This window comes from Seriola aureovittata, chromosome 2 (genome assembly GCF_021018895.1).
Source record: "Seriola aureovittata isolate HTS-2021-v1 ecotype China chromosome 2, ASM2101889v1, whole genome shotgun sequence".
Classification (NCBI taxonomy): Eukaryota; Metazoa; Chordata; class Actinopteri; order Carangiformes; family Carangidae; genus Seriola; species Seriola aureovittata.
This window is the reverse complement of record NC_079365.1, coordinates 12,984,176-12,999,008: the sequence shown is the minus strand read 5'-3', so window position 1 is coordinate 12,999,008 and position 14,833 is coordinate 12,984,176. Positions and strand designations below refer to the sequence as shown.

Genomic DNA, 14,833 nt, shown 5'->3' with positions numbered 1-14,833 from the left:
CTTAGAGACATATTTCCACATGTCTTTTCATCTGCTTCTGATGGTCTGTAGAAGAAAATTCAAATTCCTTAAAAACATGTCTAGCTTTTTTGTAAAAGTTTCAACACAAAAAGGACAACTTGTAGGACACCTAAGTTGTAGTCACTGTCTCATTTGTAAATCATTGTGCAAGATAGCAGACAGCTTATTAAGTTTCCACAGCAACAATACTTGCTGCTTGCTACGAGTCAGGCGCAAATATCCACATCTAGCTTTATCTGGCTTTTCTCCTCCTCAATGCATAAGTCACTTGATGGGTATATAATGTTACATGTTTTCATTAGTGACCAGCTACAGTAGGCGTGATAACGATATTGTGAATTCATTCAGTAAATGTTGCTATACTAGGCTAGTCACTGCTAGCATTTCCACATATGCCGGCTTTTGTCGAGTCATTGTCTGTTATTATGGGAAAACTACATTCAGGGGATTATTATGGCGAGAAACAAGAACATACTATATATGTAAACCACTGTTTGTTTTTCCTCCTCTCATAACAACCCAGTGCCACTCAACATACATAAATGACAAACTTTGCAATAGACATAATAAAAAGTGGAGACAGGTCTCCTACATCCAGCCTTAACTTTTAGAAAATGCTATTAAGAGTGCATTACATTGGTTACCCTATCTTCTCGATCCCTGCAGCACCTTTAGGATACCCTCACACACACACACACACACACACACACACACACACACACACACACACACACACACACACACGTTGATTGCCCCATATTAAATAATACAACTATTTAACTGTGAATGATCTTGTTGTCTCTATCTCACACCCACAGATCCCAAAATCAACAGTACAGATTTTGTAGGAACTGAGACAGCTCCTTCTACAGCAGTGAATAATCTAGATGCTTCAGTGGTTGAGAAGTTTTAGTTTAGTTGTACTTGACTTTATGAGAATGGAGACGTTACAGAAAATCACTTGCAACCACAAGATGACAAGGATGATACAATTAAGTCAGGGGTAATTTCCTTTGTGGCCTTACCAAGTAAACAATAAATAGATAGCTATGTTACTTACTTTATCATCCGTGAAATCTCTTCAGTTTCCCTGGAGTTTTGACTCTCCTGCTTGAAGCACTAAACACACACCAGCCACTGCATTTACATTCTGGTTCAACTGGTCATGTTCCTGTCTCGGGGAAATGTTTCTATTGATCCAAGAGTCTACTGACAAAGCTCTATCATATGGTAGGTTATATGGGCTACTGCTGAGGGCTGTGCACTGGGAAATAAAATGTGTTCCCACTGCTTTGTAAAGGCTATTGATGGAATGATAGCATGAGCTTGCATGCCAGACTTACCTATTGTGGAGAATGAATTTTTTTACCATGTTAAATCCCAATTAACATTTTTGCTTAATCCACGTTGAATTTCTAGTCATTCTAAATAATTTCACCACAAAATAGAGAAGCAGAAAGAAGTTATTTATTGTAGAATATCAGAGGTGAGGAACAGAGCATTTAGTTAATTAACAAGAAACTGCACTTGATATTGAAAGACAAGCATGCTTACTGAAACACAAGTTGTGTACTGGTAGAAAATTAAACATTATGGATGAAAGATTGAATTAATAAAAACCCCATGGATCACTGAAGAAATAAGAAACACTACCTGATTCTAAAGCCCCATTATGTAATATTTGGTAAATAAATTGAATCAAATAATTCCCTTTAACATGAAAGCATCCCTCTCTTTCACTGTAAACACACAACCTCACGTTACTTTGTTGCATACTACCTATCCCGACAGGTAATGTATATTTCTCCCTGAAGAGAGTGGGCCAAACCTCAGCTAAAACAAAAGTGTATGAAGACATGTGTAGGTGGACATTTTGACAAGGAAGATGATTACAAAAGGATGCACATGTTGCCCTGGTTCTGCTGGAACCATAGGCGACTGATCGATCACATCCGCCATTAGATATTTGTATCTGCAATGGGTTCGCATTTGAGTTTCTCTCTGCCTCCCGGAGGTCAAAAATTCATCAAAGCAGCTTTAACTTTCAGTACAAGGTGTTCACCGAGTAACACTGCTCCACCAAAGGGAAGAAATTGACAGGTAAACACGACAAAAAGACGCATCAGAGCCATGAGCTAGTGATTACATTTACATTTACTTCTGGTCTGTTTGTGTGTTTCTTCCTGTGGCGGCAGCGTTCTTCTGAGTAGCGCTGTCCTCGATGGACATCCAGGTAGGGATGCCATTCCTCGGATGGAGAACACAATGACTTCACACGCTGTGGAAAGTAAGAGATTAGGATTGTGAATATAGGTAGGTTTTTTTTGTCTAGAGACCTCTTCCTGGCATCTATGGAAACAATCTGAAACTGAGCAACATTTCAATGCTTTTTCCAGGTATCATAACACACACACACACACACACACACACACACACACACACACACACACACACACACACACCTCCCATGGGTTTCCCTTTGTTCTCATCAGCTTATACAAAGCAACAACAGGGATCCAGAGTAGGATGAATACAACCATGCACCAGCCCAGAGCCAAGCCCCAGACTGGGAACTGGACTTCTCCATAGCGGGGTGGTGTAAATGTCATCACAGACCAGATTAGGATCACCTAGACAACAGAGAGAATTAACATGATGTAGTGTGATATCCAGCCACAGAATTAACATGATGTAGTGTGATATCCAGCCACATTTTGCCACTTGTCATTACTAAACTTCTTGATTAAACTCCTGTGATGGCAACATCACTCATCAACATAGATATAAGTAAATGCCCAAACAAGTCATTAATACAGAGTGAATCTTTTGTGTAAGGTTGTACTCACCACTATGATGCAGGGGCTGATGAAGAACCAACATGCTCTCCACCATAACCAGAAAGTGAAACTCTTATGTCCAAGCATCATCTCAATGTCTTTAATGAAACGGTTCCCTCCTGTAAAGCACGAGAACACGGCTGGAGACCAAAGCTATCTTTGTCACCTTTACACGCACATATGTCCAATTATCATATTTACCATATATGTAGCAGACACCAATGATCTCCAAGAGGACCAAAACTAGCAGCACCCAGCTGGCAACAAACTGGTCGATTAGAGTTACCCAGTATATTCCTGCCTATCTCAAACACACAAACACACACACATGGGCTGAGCAGGTCAACTCTACGTCGGACACAAAGTTATACTCAGGTGGGCTTTACCTGTGTGACACACGGTAGACCAAGGAGATAGAGGATGGCACATGTCGTTGAGGTCAATAAGGCACGCTTGGATTTGAAGATGTTTGGAAAAGCATCTAACAGGCAGGTGGATATCACCTCTAACAACAAGAGGAGATTTGAAGACACAGCAATTTACCAAAACAGCAGTGGTCTGAATGTTTTGCAAATAAAACAGTAAATGGCAGCATAACATCTCACCTATTCCTGCAAACTGAGAGTCCAGACCAACAGTCAGAAGCATGAAGAAGAACAAAATGGACCACAGAGGGGAAATGGGAAGCTTGGACAAAGCATCTGGATATGCAATGAATGCCAGGCCAAACCCTGCACGAAGACAAAGAAGCAAAACATCAGAGGCCAATTACCAGTCTTCCACATTTTCACTAATTGGTGCCCACATGGTGTGTCTGTCTGACCTTCCTTTACAACTTGTCCAACTGGCATTTTGTAGATGTGAGCCATGTGGCCCAAAATTGAAAATATGGCAAAGCCTGCAAACACACTGGTGCCTGGGAAAAGGTAAAAATAGTAAAATGGATTAGTGATCTTTGGGATAATATATTTAAATTAATATAATACAATAGAAGAACACAATACTTTCCCTTATTTGAAATGAGCCACATGCCTGAGACAGGATTGGCAGACATCCTGTTCTGGACACAATGACAACCGTTTACCTGCGACTGTGCATGCAGGCGTAAAGACTAGCCTACTATAAATCCTATATGTCTTTTAAAACATAAAAAATATATGAACTTCATGCAAACAATTTGCTCCCACCTGCATTAGTAAGTGTTACTACAAATGAGTCCTTGAACACGTTGTTGTGGAAGTTGCTATAGGAAGCAAGAGTCATGACTCCACCCCAGCCAATAGAGAGAGAGTAGAAAGTCTGAGTTGCTGCATCTTTCCAAACCTAAAAAAAACACAGTCATGTTTTGAATTAAAAAAAAAACAAAAAAACAGAACAAAGCAAGCAAGCAACAAGCAAGGCTGGTTTCCTACCTGTGCTTCAGTCAGTTTCGTCAGATTAGACTGGGAACCAATGTAGAACTCTATCCCATCTCTAGCTCCCTCTAGTGTCACACCTCTGATCAGCAGGATTATTATCACCACATAAGGAAATGTGGCTGTGAAATACACAACCTAAAGAGACAAAAGCCAAGAGTTAGCATTGTGAAAAAATGATGAAATCAGTTGCATTTCCTGTTCTTGGTGCTGAGTTTCAAGCTTAAATTGTGAAACGTGTAAGGCCCTACATTTGCAAATGTGACTGCTATATTGCAATTGGCATTTGCCTCTGTTCCTTTTCCTCTCTTCATGTATTCGATATTGATACAAATTTCCAGTCTGAAGGTAGTTGTCCCTAAAATATGATGACAAGTGTGTACATTGCTTGTAGCTGTATGCTTGGAGTCTGAGGGGAGGATTGCTTCCGTTGGATCCTATGCATGTATTATAATGATTTATCCACAGGTCTGACTGAGCAGGTGTCCCGGTGGCCTCCGACCTCTAGGGGACCTCCAAAGCCCCACTAACTGTGGCCTTATCCCACATAAATTAATTGAGCGTGTGTATTTTGAAATACGAAACGAATACATGTGGAGTTAGTATATTTGCAAACAGCAACAGCCACTAACGGTAGTTCAGCTGAGCAGGAACATATTCCTGACTCAGGAAAGTATTGTTTCAATCATGTATTGTAAATCCTGTATGATGAAATATATCTACAGGTGTTTATATTCTTCTTCAGGTTGTGATCATACGTTGTAGCCTGTCAGTTTAAATCCTGTGCAAGCTACAGGTGTTTCAAAACCTTGGATTACGAGTGTGAGGAGAGCGGATCAGGGAACTGGGGGCCTCCAAATTTGGGGCCCAGGGGCCTGGTGTTGTATTACACCACATTTGCCTTTGCTGTTGATGTTTTGTAGTGGAGCTGATATACTGTATGTTTTGGCTCTGGAGCTGGACAAACTGTGTATAAGAACATGAATATGAATGGGTTGATGACGTACTTTTCCCGATGACTTGATGCCTCTGATGAGCGCTGCAGCAACAAGTATGGAGCTCAGCAGCAGACAGAGGGCCAAGTGCCAAACTACTGGTCCTGTTTCATCTAGACCACTGGATCTCTGCAGAGCCACGAGACTGAGGAGGAGAGACATCTGGCTGTACAGACACTGCAGTATGACAAGTGTGTGTAAATTTGTGCTTGTTTGTGTGATTCTTACTCCCAGTACTGTTCACTTGGACTCTGCACTGAAACTGAGACCATGTCAGTTGAAGGATGAGTGATGTTTTCCTCAGTCCAGTTGGCCACTAAAACACCAAGGAGAGAGGACCAGTGAAAGGGTTGTTTAAAATATCAGTCTGTGTAATACAGGTTTGATCTGAAGTGGTTTTAAGCTTCTTTAATTTCTCTAGAATGATATAAGATTCACTGTTGTGACTGATTTAAAAAAAAAAAAAAAAAGCACAGTTCCTGCTTTTGATAAACTTTATAAACTATCATTCACATCAAATTATATCACTTTTTCATCATTATTTCATGTCACCCCACCCAATGAGACTGACAAATCAGCAGAACAGGGGATGAAAACAGCACCTATTGGCGTGTCGCTGCAGTTACGATCAACACTGCTGGAGCAGCTGGACCACGGCAGAGGAAACTGGAAGGAGGCGAACATGTAGTACAAGCTGTAGGCGATGATGACGTTATAGTAAATTGATACGATTAGAGTCACCATAACCATGGCAATGCCAACACCTGTAGAGGTAGAGAGAAGTTGAAAGTAACTGTTGCTGTGAAGAAAGTTCTCATGAAAAGCCTCTCTAAAATGTTGTTAATTTTATCACTTCATGTGTAGGTGCCTTCGACTGCCTTGAAAACTACAGTTGTCTTTGTAAAGAGGAAGGTTTTAATTAAATTAAGTTAGAGTCTCTACCTTAGGCTATACTCCAGAGAACATTAACTACATAACATGGAGGGTACTAACAAAAAGCTAAAATGGCAAATGTGAAAAAGTAACTGGTGACCAGCCAGTGTCTTTATCTTCACAGCCTGTAAGCAGCGATCATATTAACTCAGCCGTCTCCTCCCAAAACCTTTATAGCTCAGTGTTCAGAGGGGAACAATTCAACTAGACTCCTTAGTACAATTGTGTGTGTACTTCAAGAACTTTACTGTTTTCCCCTTTACTTCACTCTCACCTTTAGTTTAAGTAGGGTGTGAATTTTGAATAAATTTTAAACATGTTTTGAACATATCTTCGTAGCCACAGTAATTCACAGTAGCTCTGTCTATTTATGGACACAAAACCTTAAACCCAAACAACCAAGAGCTCATCTGAAGTCAAAAATGGGCTGGGTTTTAGTTTGCACAGTTGACCATTAACCAACAGCCTCATTAAATTCTTCATATCTGACAACTTCACCTTCAGATGTACCCAACTGATCTTTCACAAAACTTGAACAGGAGTCTTACCCTGCAGTAAAGGCACTGCTCTCCATGTGTTAATTGGACCTTGGCTGCAGAATTGACCTAAGGCACTTTCCAGGAAGAAAAGTGGGATTCCAGTCACCACCAACATCACAAAATAGGGGATGAGAAAGGCACCTGTGGTGGCCGCGAAATAAGAGAAACTTAATGTATGTTTATGTTATTTATAATAACAGCAATTTTATCAATTGTGTTTCCTAAAACAAATGGAATAGACACCAAATACCTTACGTACCCCCTCCATTCTTGTAGGCCAAATATGGAAATCTCCAGATATTTCCCAGTCCAACGGCATAGCCGATTGTAGAGAGGATGTACTCCCTTTTGTTTGTCCAGTTCCCACGTTCAGGGTTCTCATCCCCATTATCCACATGTGGATCCTGCTCATTGAAAAGTTTCAAAATGTATAAAATTGGTAAAAGTTGTGATATGTGTCATATTTTATCTTCTGTGCCTGGAACCTCTTAAGAAAAATAACTGTTGTGAGAACAGTACATTTTAGAAAACAAATATTTCCTCTTTATAACACCTTCAAAATATACTGATATCATGGGATGTATTGTAATTATTTCCAATGATTTCTTGTGTCACATTAAGTTTCGAGTGTAGTGCATTGGATGTGTTTTGTTTTGTGTTCCTTGGCAGATTTATGTTGGATTTTTGATCACAAATACAGGCAAGCATCTAATTCCTCAGTTGTATTCAGTGTAACTATTGTGTGGTAAATTATCTAGCGAAAGTCTGGTCAAACAGGTTTGCAATCCTACCTGGTCGACAACTGCGGGATTTCTGAAAATTAAATCCTTGAAACTGTTCCAGCCGTATTTTCTCATCTCCTTTCATCTGCTTCTTAAAGGTCTGGATAAGAAATTCAAATTGCTCAGGTAGGTCTGTTTTAAAGTGCCCCCCCCCTCTAACAGACAAGGGAGTGATGTTATCCAACCAATCACCTGCCCAGACACCTCCCCCACAACTCCCTGGACCTGGTTTTGTGTTTACACTTATTTTTTTTTTTTCTTTTAACTGGAATGATGATTTAATGCACATGAGTGAAGGAAGTGTCCCTCTTGCTAATATTAGTGACTCACCTAAACCCACTTGATCTGATAGACAGAGCTGGTTAACGTTGCTCTCAGTAATAATGGCAGGATTTCTGACCCTGATATATCCTGTGGATCTCATTTCTGCTGTACAATGTCACTCTCCTAAAATAAGCACACACTGTCTATGATTCCTCCTCACAGGTTTTTGCAGGAGTGATAACAACTTCATATCATCTGTACTGATAAACGGATAAAACAGTGGAGCAGTAGCATCCAGTAACACAACACAGTGATTGCTATGTGGTGTGCATGTGACTCAGGTGAGTGACTCTGTGCCAGTAACCACGTGTTAACAACTACTCCTTTAAGCCACTGCTGTGACTGATTATGGATAGATCTCATTTTGGTCAATGACATCTCCACATAATGACTATACTGTTAGCTTGCGTACGTCTGTGTTGCCTGTAATCGTAGTCTGATGATGTGACCACAATATTATTACCAGTGACACAGAGAGATAAATAACTACTCATGAATCAACAGGTTGTTGCAATACTTATAGTCACAGATAAACACACACACATCCCAACACATGTTGAGTTAATTATATCTTTATAAACTATGAGTGTACTGTCCCCTCATATTTCTCAAATATTGTTGAGGTGATTAATAGAACCAAAGGTAATGAATGGGATTTCTTGTGCTGCTGTAAAATAGTTGTCTTCCTCTGTGTAAATATGTTTTCTCTGTTGTGGTAAGAGATTATTATCATTATTATTATTATTATTATTAGCCTGCCTCTCTTTTTACATATAGATAAACATTTTCCCCCCACATGTTTAATGGATCAAGAAGAGTCCAACAAATTATTAGATTATTTCTCTTTTGGCTCCTGCTACAGTTGATCCAGTCTTTAATATATGATACAAAAATCATGTTTGGATGCCTTTATTTAGGCTTATAAACCTAAATTTGATTATTGAATAGTGCCCTGGTGGGGTAGCGGTGAAGGTGCTGACTATGAACCACAACATCCCTGATTTGAATTCAGCTAGGGGGCTTTGTTGCATCTCTCCCTCTCTCCTCGTTTTCTGTCATCTGTTCACTTTCGCTATCAAAAATCAACAACAGGAAGTGAGTCATATGTTCTCATCACTGTGCTTCTTCATGATTAAAATCACTCAGCAGTTACACAGTTCCTCCTTTTTTGATTACCAAGCTTGGAAGTTTTAATTTGCAAGTGAGCGGTATCATCAGTCATCGATGACCTCTTTGCATTTTCACAGACAGGGCGAGGGCTTTATCTCTGCTCAGTGTCTCTATGCAATGATCTCTGCTTGATGCTCTTTTAGGCTAGGAGCCATTTTGGTCAATGACGTGCAGCCACAGCCTAACCACTTTAAACCTATAATATACATTAGCTGTAATGACTTTATCTGCTGGTGTGGCCACAGATTACAAAGCATAGTCAGAGAGAAAAATACTGTAAATATAGACATGCTGTGTCTTGGCCAGCTGACACATAGAGGGTTCAGCCCTGATCCAACAGCTCACCACTTTTCACATGGTCGGAGGCGGAGAAACACACATCCATGAATCCATCTTAGAGCAAGATGGTTCATCTTAGAAGATAGTGTGGTAGGCATAATGAATTTATCAAGAAGGTGTGTTTTGTTTTTCTGTCTAAGGTATCTGTTCCCTCTATGTGAAGACAAGGACCATTCAGAGGCATATAAAAAGGTGAATCAGTGTGTGGCAAGGCAGTATGAAAAAGCATGAGGGATAATGAGAAGAAGAAAATGGCTGTTGAGCGGTTTGACCAGGGGGACCTGACATCAGCTCTCTCTCTCCAGTTGGACAGGACAGCCATATGACTCACTTGCCCATGCACCCACCTCACAGTCAAGAGAAAACAAGTCTTTACGGTTTCTCACAGATAAAATGACATGATTGTGGGGAACAAACAGTCACAAGAATGGATGGGGATGAAGAGTCAGAATATTTCGTAAAGATGGTATGTGTAAGATTTTTCAGTTGAAAGATTGACATTTAAAATGTCCAATATCTCTATAAAAGACTTTCTCTCCTCCAACCCATCAGTTCACATAGTGTTATTATGGCAATGTGCAAAAGTTTTTTCTTTCCTCTTCCCGTTCATTACCTTTATCAACAACTTTGTGGCAACTTCATCTTAAGAGCTTTCTTAAGTGTTATCTATTTGTTTTATTAAATATATAAACTACCATTAGTTATAGAGTTTGGATTTTTTTTTTTGTGCTTTTCTCTCTTCAGTTGCCTCATTGTGAATCTTGGGTTCAGAGTGTAAATAAGAACCAAACTGAAAGCACCACTTCATCCTGTGCTTCCTCTAAATCCTTGCACCAGTCCATAAATGTGTACTCTACTGTCCTCAATAATGTGGAGCAGGAAGTTACTGACCACTGGCAACATCTACAGTGAGCAGGTAAAGATAATGCAGTATTTAAAAAGAGTGTGTGTGTGTGTGTGTGTGTGTGTGTGTGTGTGTGTGTGTGTGTGTGTGTTTGTGTGTGTGTGTCTGTGTGTGTGTGCCAGATACGACAATATAGCGTACTGTACAAACTACTCTTTTTTCTTATAAATCTCAACTTTATTTACTCTGCAATAGGCTTGGAAACAAACATATGATAATCCATGCAATGCATACAGTAACTCAAGAATCATAACTCTCAAAGCCCTCTCTATGTCTGATTCACTACAGTACAGTATGGAGATATTTTTCAAATTGTACAAAGATATTTTTCATGTCTCTAAGGAAATTTGAGTTCATTGTGCAAAAGGAGGACCCTCTACAGAAACAGGCTGTCACAGCCTGCTTTAAAACAAACAAGAAAACAGTATTTGGCCCAATGCACCCAACTGCAAAAAGGCATTTTCATGCAGCAGACACTAAACTATTGTGCCTTAGTATTCTGTGACAGATAATGATTTGAAATTATACAATTTACCTCATACATGATACACACTGTTTATCATCAGCTTCTCAGACAAAACAATGAAAGACATGAGGCAACACAGAGATAGATAAAGAGAAATAATGACAGCTATAGTTTCAAAATACAAAGATCATTGATCCTCACAGCAACATATAAAGAGGATCAGGGTCAGGTTATTTTCAATGCGCAAAAAAGAAACGTTTGGCTCACAAATCGTATTGGTCTTACAGAATGTATAGTGTTAGTGTAGTGTATTTGTAATTTCATATAAATTTCATATAAAGATAAATCTAATTGAGAATAATAATGTAATTTTCAACAGAGAACAGGCCGTTTTCAAGCCTCTGGCAAAGCCTCTCCAAATGGTGTTAAAAATCACTGAAACATATGACAGTCTTTGCTCTTGTGGATAATAACTGCTGCCATCTGCTGTTGATATTGAATTATATCATCACCCTACTGTGCTTTGGTTTTGGTACATATAAATAATGTGTTTCATATTATGGAGCATGTTGTAAAGTCAGATGTGTTTGTGAGCAGAGTGCTACAAACTGTGTCATACACACAGTTAGACCTCAATGTCGGAAGCCAGCCGCAGGCACAGGGATGAATCTGAGGGGATGTCCTGACGACTGATCTCGTTCCCGTCCAGTCGCAGTGTTCGCAGTTTGGAGAAATTCATCACATCCACAATGCTGCAGAAGCTACCCAGAGTGAACTCTATAGTCGCAGGACAGAGTAAGAGGTGCTTACATAGGAAAGGCAGAATTAATGGATAAATTAACTTTAGAATATTACACAGTTTACCTTTGATCTGGTTGGCTTGCAGATAGAGATGTTGCAGAGTGGTGCTGACTGGAGGGATTCTCTCTAGTTTGTTGAAGCTCAGGTCCAGCTCCACCAGCCCAGTCACATTAAAGGTGTTGGAAGGGATACCCTTGTCTGTGAGCTGGTTGTGGGCCATCCTAACATACTGCAGCTGTGTGAAACGGCCCAGGAAGTCATCTGGTAGAGAGTCAATGGAGTTGGACTCTAGGTAGAGCTGGTGCAGATGTTCAGGGAGAGCCTCTGGGACCTGGGATCAGTCAGCGAAAATGTTGTGGGGAGACTGAAGATTGTCCGTCCATTTGATGGGACATATACAAACACACATATTACCTTTGTCAGCTTGTTGCCACTGATGTCCAGCAGCGTGAGAGATGTCAGAGCCTTCAGTGATGTGCTCATGTCTGTGACAGCATTGTCATGGAGATACAGGATAGTGAGGTTATCCATTCCCTCTAGGTCTGCCGATGTTACCTAGGCAACAGTGTAATGATTTTAAATTCGAATGTCTCCGATGTATGGTCAAAGTCATCAACAAGAACAGAGAGGGGCTCTGCATGAATATCAAACCATCCAAATTATTACCTTTTCAATCTTGTTATGATTGATCCTCAGGTCCCGCAGGGAGCGAGGGAGGTTGGGAGGAATGCTGTTCAAATTGTTGTGTTGCAGATATAAACGCTCTAATCCCTCCAACTTCAGAAATGCCTAAAAAGGATGTGAAGAATGAGCAACTCTCCTACATGTACACAATGGTAAACTCAAAAGTAATTTAACCCACCATGAGAAAGTTTAAAGTCAATCCAAAATCACATTAAGTCATCTCTTTTGCTGCCAAAAATAATGTCAGTGATCTTTTAAAAGTATTAATAATTGAGAGACAGAGTAAATAAGCTTGTGCTGTAGCTTACGAGTCGTGCAGTGTGTTGTTTGCGGTATTCAAGAATAAGGAACACATAGGCATCTCATCTGAGTGAAGAGATTTAGTCAGTGTGACCTCAGCCTATCGCAGAATGACATTACTCTTTAGTGCAAATATGGTTTAAAATGAAGGGATTTGATTGGCTGTATAGAAATGTTTTCCACCGATGTAGATAGATAAATAACAATATTCCAACAAATTCATGCAAAAATAGGGGACTGGCATCATGAAACAGTAGATTATACAGTATTCATGCCTCCTTGGTTTTTGTTTTTCACAAAACAAGTGATTTATAGACCAGATGTGTAGGATTTACAGAGAGGGAAAAACAACATAAAAATAACAATATAAAAATTCACATTTTGTTCATTCACACATGCAGCAATAAAACTTCCTTTGTAATTACACAACATGTAAACCACCTTCCAGCCATCTGACAACCATTTAGACCAGCATAACTGCATCACACTCTGAGATCTGTCTCAGACCAGATGTAGGTTTACCTTTTTACCAATGGCTTCAGATGTCAGCTGGTTGTGGTGCATCATGAGCCACACCAGATTGGTTGCATTGATCATGGCCGAGTCGGGCACAGCTGTGATAGCATTGTTTTGGAGGTACAAGTATTTGACACGCGAGGGAATTGTTGGCATGTCTGTCAGACCCCGCCCATCACAGTACATGGCAGTAGGGAAGGAGGGGGGGCAGTCACACACATCAGGACACTCTCCTCCTGTGGTGTCTGCCTGTAGGGAGCCAAAATAGTATCCTTGGCTCTGCCAGCCGTATAACCAGGCGAAGGGGTCCCGTCCATGGGAGAGAGAGAGTGGAAGCAGGGCAGACAAGAGGAAGACAATCACCAGCCGCATGGTCGCAGTCACTCAAATCTTCAATGTAATCTAACAGATAAAAAAAAAAAAAAAAAAACAGAGAGACATGGTAATAAAATTTAAATGAGAAAGAAGAAATAGTCATTCACAAATTGACAAAATTATTTTGTTGATGGGGCGATATTGACTGATATTTTTAAACACTTTGAAAAATGTAAAGTTTAGAGTAAACTGATGGTAAAAATGTGCTCTTGTGCTGATCCTCCGTATCCACCAAGGGCAAGTTATTATCCTATATATGTATACATAGAGAGAGAGAGATACTGGATTAGTAAAAATAAATGAATAAAATATTCATTAAGCCACCAAAAAGTCAAAAAAATAAACTTTGCAAAATCATACTTTCTCTCACACCTTTGGAGAACAAACTGAGCCAAGCTCGCTGTTATCCTGTTGAGGTTAAATGAACAGTGGAACGTGCAGTGCAGACACTGACCGACCTTGTTTTGGAAATGTAACTGCCTGCAGAGAGGCACATTCTTTGGGGTCTTAATCCACAGGGGATTCAGAGAGGAAGCATTGAAAAAAGGATAAACCTGGCCATGAATAACAGCTTTGTGAATGGTTCTCACTGTTGCACCAGAATTGTGGGAAAATATCCTATAATAACCCTTTTCTGCAGAAGAGGGTCCCCTCCCTCCCCCCAAAAATATGACTCTATCATCATGTGTTTATTTATCTCCTATAAGGTTTCATAGAAAGATACCAAAGAGACAGACAGACACATGTTCACACACATGCATGTACATACAAAGACACACACCTACCTGATCAGAGAGACCGACCCTCCTTGTCCCCTGTCTCACTCAGAGTCTTCTCAGGAGTGGAAGGGACTCCGACAAACACTTTGTAAAAAAAAAAAAATTGCTTTCCTCCCCTCCCTGCCTTCCTTTCCATTCTGCCATCCCCCTCTCCAGCCCTCTCTGTCTGTTACTTTACTGTTGGTTTCTTCCACCCCCTAATCCGCCCTCCTGCACCCCATTTTGTTCATTCAGGCATGGCCCAGCGCACCCCACACCCCCCAGTCTGGAGCCTCTTTTTCCACTATTGTGAGATGCCGTGGCTGTGATGGTTTGTTCCCAGCATATTCATTCCCTCTGAGCTGAAACCAGCACTATTTCTCCATAATTTGTACTTTTGCCTTTGGCAGTTTTGGCTGACTGGATCCAAACTGCTAAATTATTTATCTGTACTGGCAAAAAAAAACAGTGCCACATGCTGTCCAAGGGTATGAGTGAGTTTAGTGGCAGTGTCTTTTAGATTGTATGGACATGGTGAAAGTGCCTGAAAATGTACATCTTTCAAATATTATTTAGAGCAATAGACTGCTAATGGATCACAAAACTTACCATAGTATTTGAATGCTGTCTAGCCCACTTAGCAAAAAATCCCCTGTACCATAAACAAAGATTTG

The 14,833-nt window shown here is 40.2% G+C and overlaps 2 protein-coding genes across 2 annotated transcripts; both read right to left on the bottom strand.

The window, feature by feature from the left end:
* Positions 1 to 2,143: 2,143 nt before the first annotated feature.
* On the bottom strand, positions 2,144 to 7,597 carry slc6a14 (solute carrier family 6 member 14). The gene is made up of 15 exons (XM_056405825.1): positions 7,532 to 7,597; positions 7,000 to 7,144; positions 6,750 to 6,881; positions 5,826 to 6,032; positions 5,497 to 5,584; positions 5,281 to 5,413; positions 4,271 to 4,411; positions 4,046 to 4,181; positions 3,682 to 3,774; positions 3,464 to 3,589; positions 3,245 to 3,363; positions 3,060 to 3,159; positions 2,868 to 2,977; positions 2,484 to 2,651; positions 2,144 to 2,299 (listed from the first exon to the last, which is right to left on the bottom strand). The coding sequence occupies exons 1-15, from the start codon at positions 7,595 to 7,597 to the stop codon at positions 2,144 to 2,146; spliced, it is 1,920 nt and encodes a 639-aa protein (XP_056261800.1).
* Positions 7,598 to 10,412: 2,815 nt separating this feature from the next.
* fmoda (fibromodulin a) lies at positions 10,413 to 14,319 on the bottom strand. Its single transcript, XM_056363154.1, has 6 exons — positions 14,187 to 14,319; positions 13,033 to 13,428; positions 12,193 to 12,315; positions 11,941 to 12,081; positions 11,590 to 11,857; positions 10,413 to 11,502 (listed from the first exon to the last, which is right to left on the bottom strand). The coding sequence occupies exons 2-6, from the start codon at positions 13,396 to 13,398 to the stop codon at positions 11,351 to 11,353; spliced, it is 1,050 nt and encodes a 349-aa protein (XP_056219129.1). The 5' UTR covers positions 13,399 to 13,428; positions 14,187 to 14,319; the 3' UTR covers positions 10,413 to 11,350.
* Between the last annotated feature and the right edge of the window lie 514 nt (positions 14,320 to 14,833).

Coding starts and splice junctions, on each gene's coding strand:
- fmoda (XM_056363154.1), bottom strand. CDS start 13,398: ATGCGGCTGGTGATTGTCTTCCTCTTGTCTGCCCTGCTTCCACTCTCT. Junction 12,316..13,032: donor CTGAAGCCATTGGTAAAAAG/GTAAACCTACAT, acceptor CATCCTTTTTAG/GCATTTCTGAAGTTGGAGGG. Junction 11,858..11,940: donor GTGGCAACAAGCTGACAAAG/GTAATATGTGTG, acceptor GACTGATCCCAG/GTCCCAGAGGCTCTCCCTGA.
- slc6a14 (XM_056405825.1), bottom strand. CDS start 7,597: ATGAGAAAATACGGCTGGAACAGTTTCAAGGATTTAATTTTCAGAAAT. Junction 6,033..6,749: donor AGCAGTGCCTTTACTGCAGG/GTAAGACTCCTG, acceptor CTACCTCTACAG/GTGTTGGCATTGCCATGGTT. Junction 5,585..5,825: donor TGATTTGTCAGTCTCATTGG/GTGGGGTGACAT, acceptor TTGGTGTTTTAG/TGGCCAACTGGACTGAGGAA.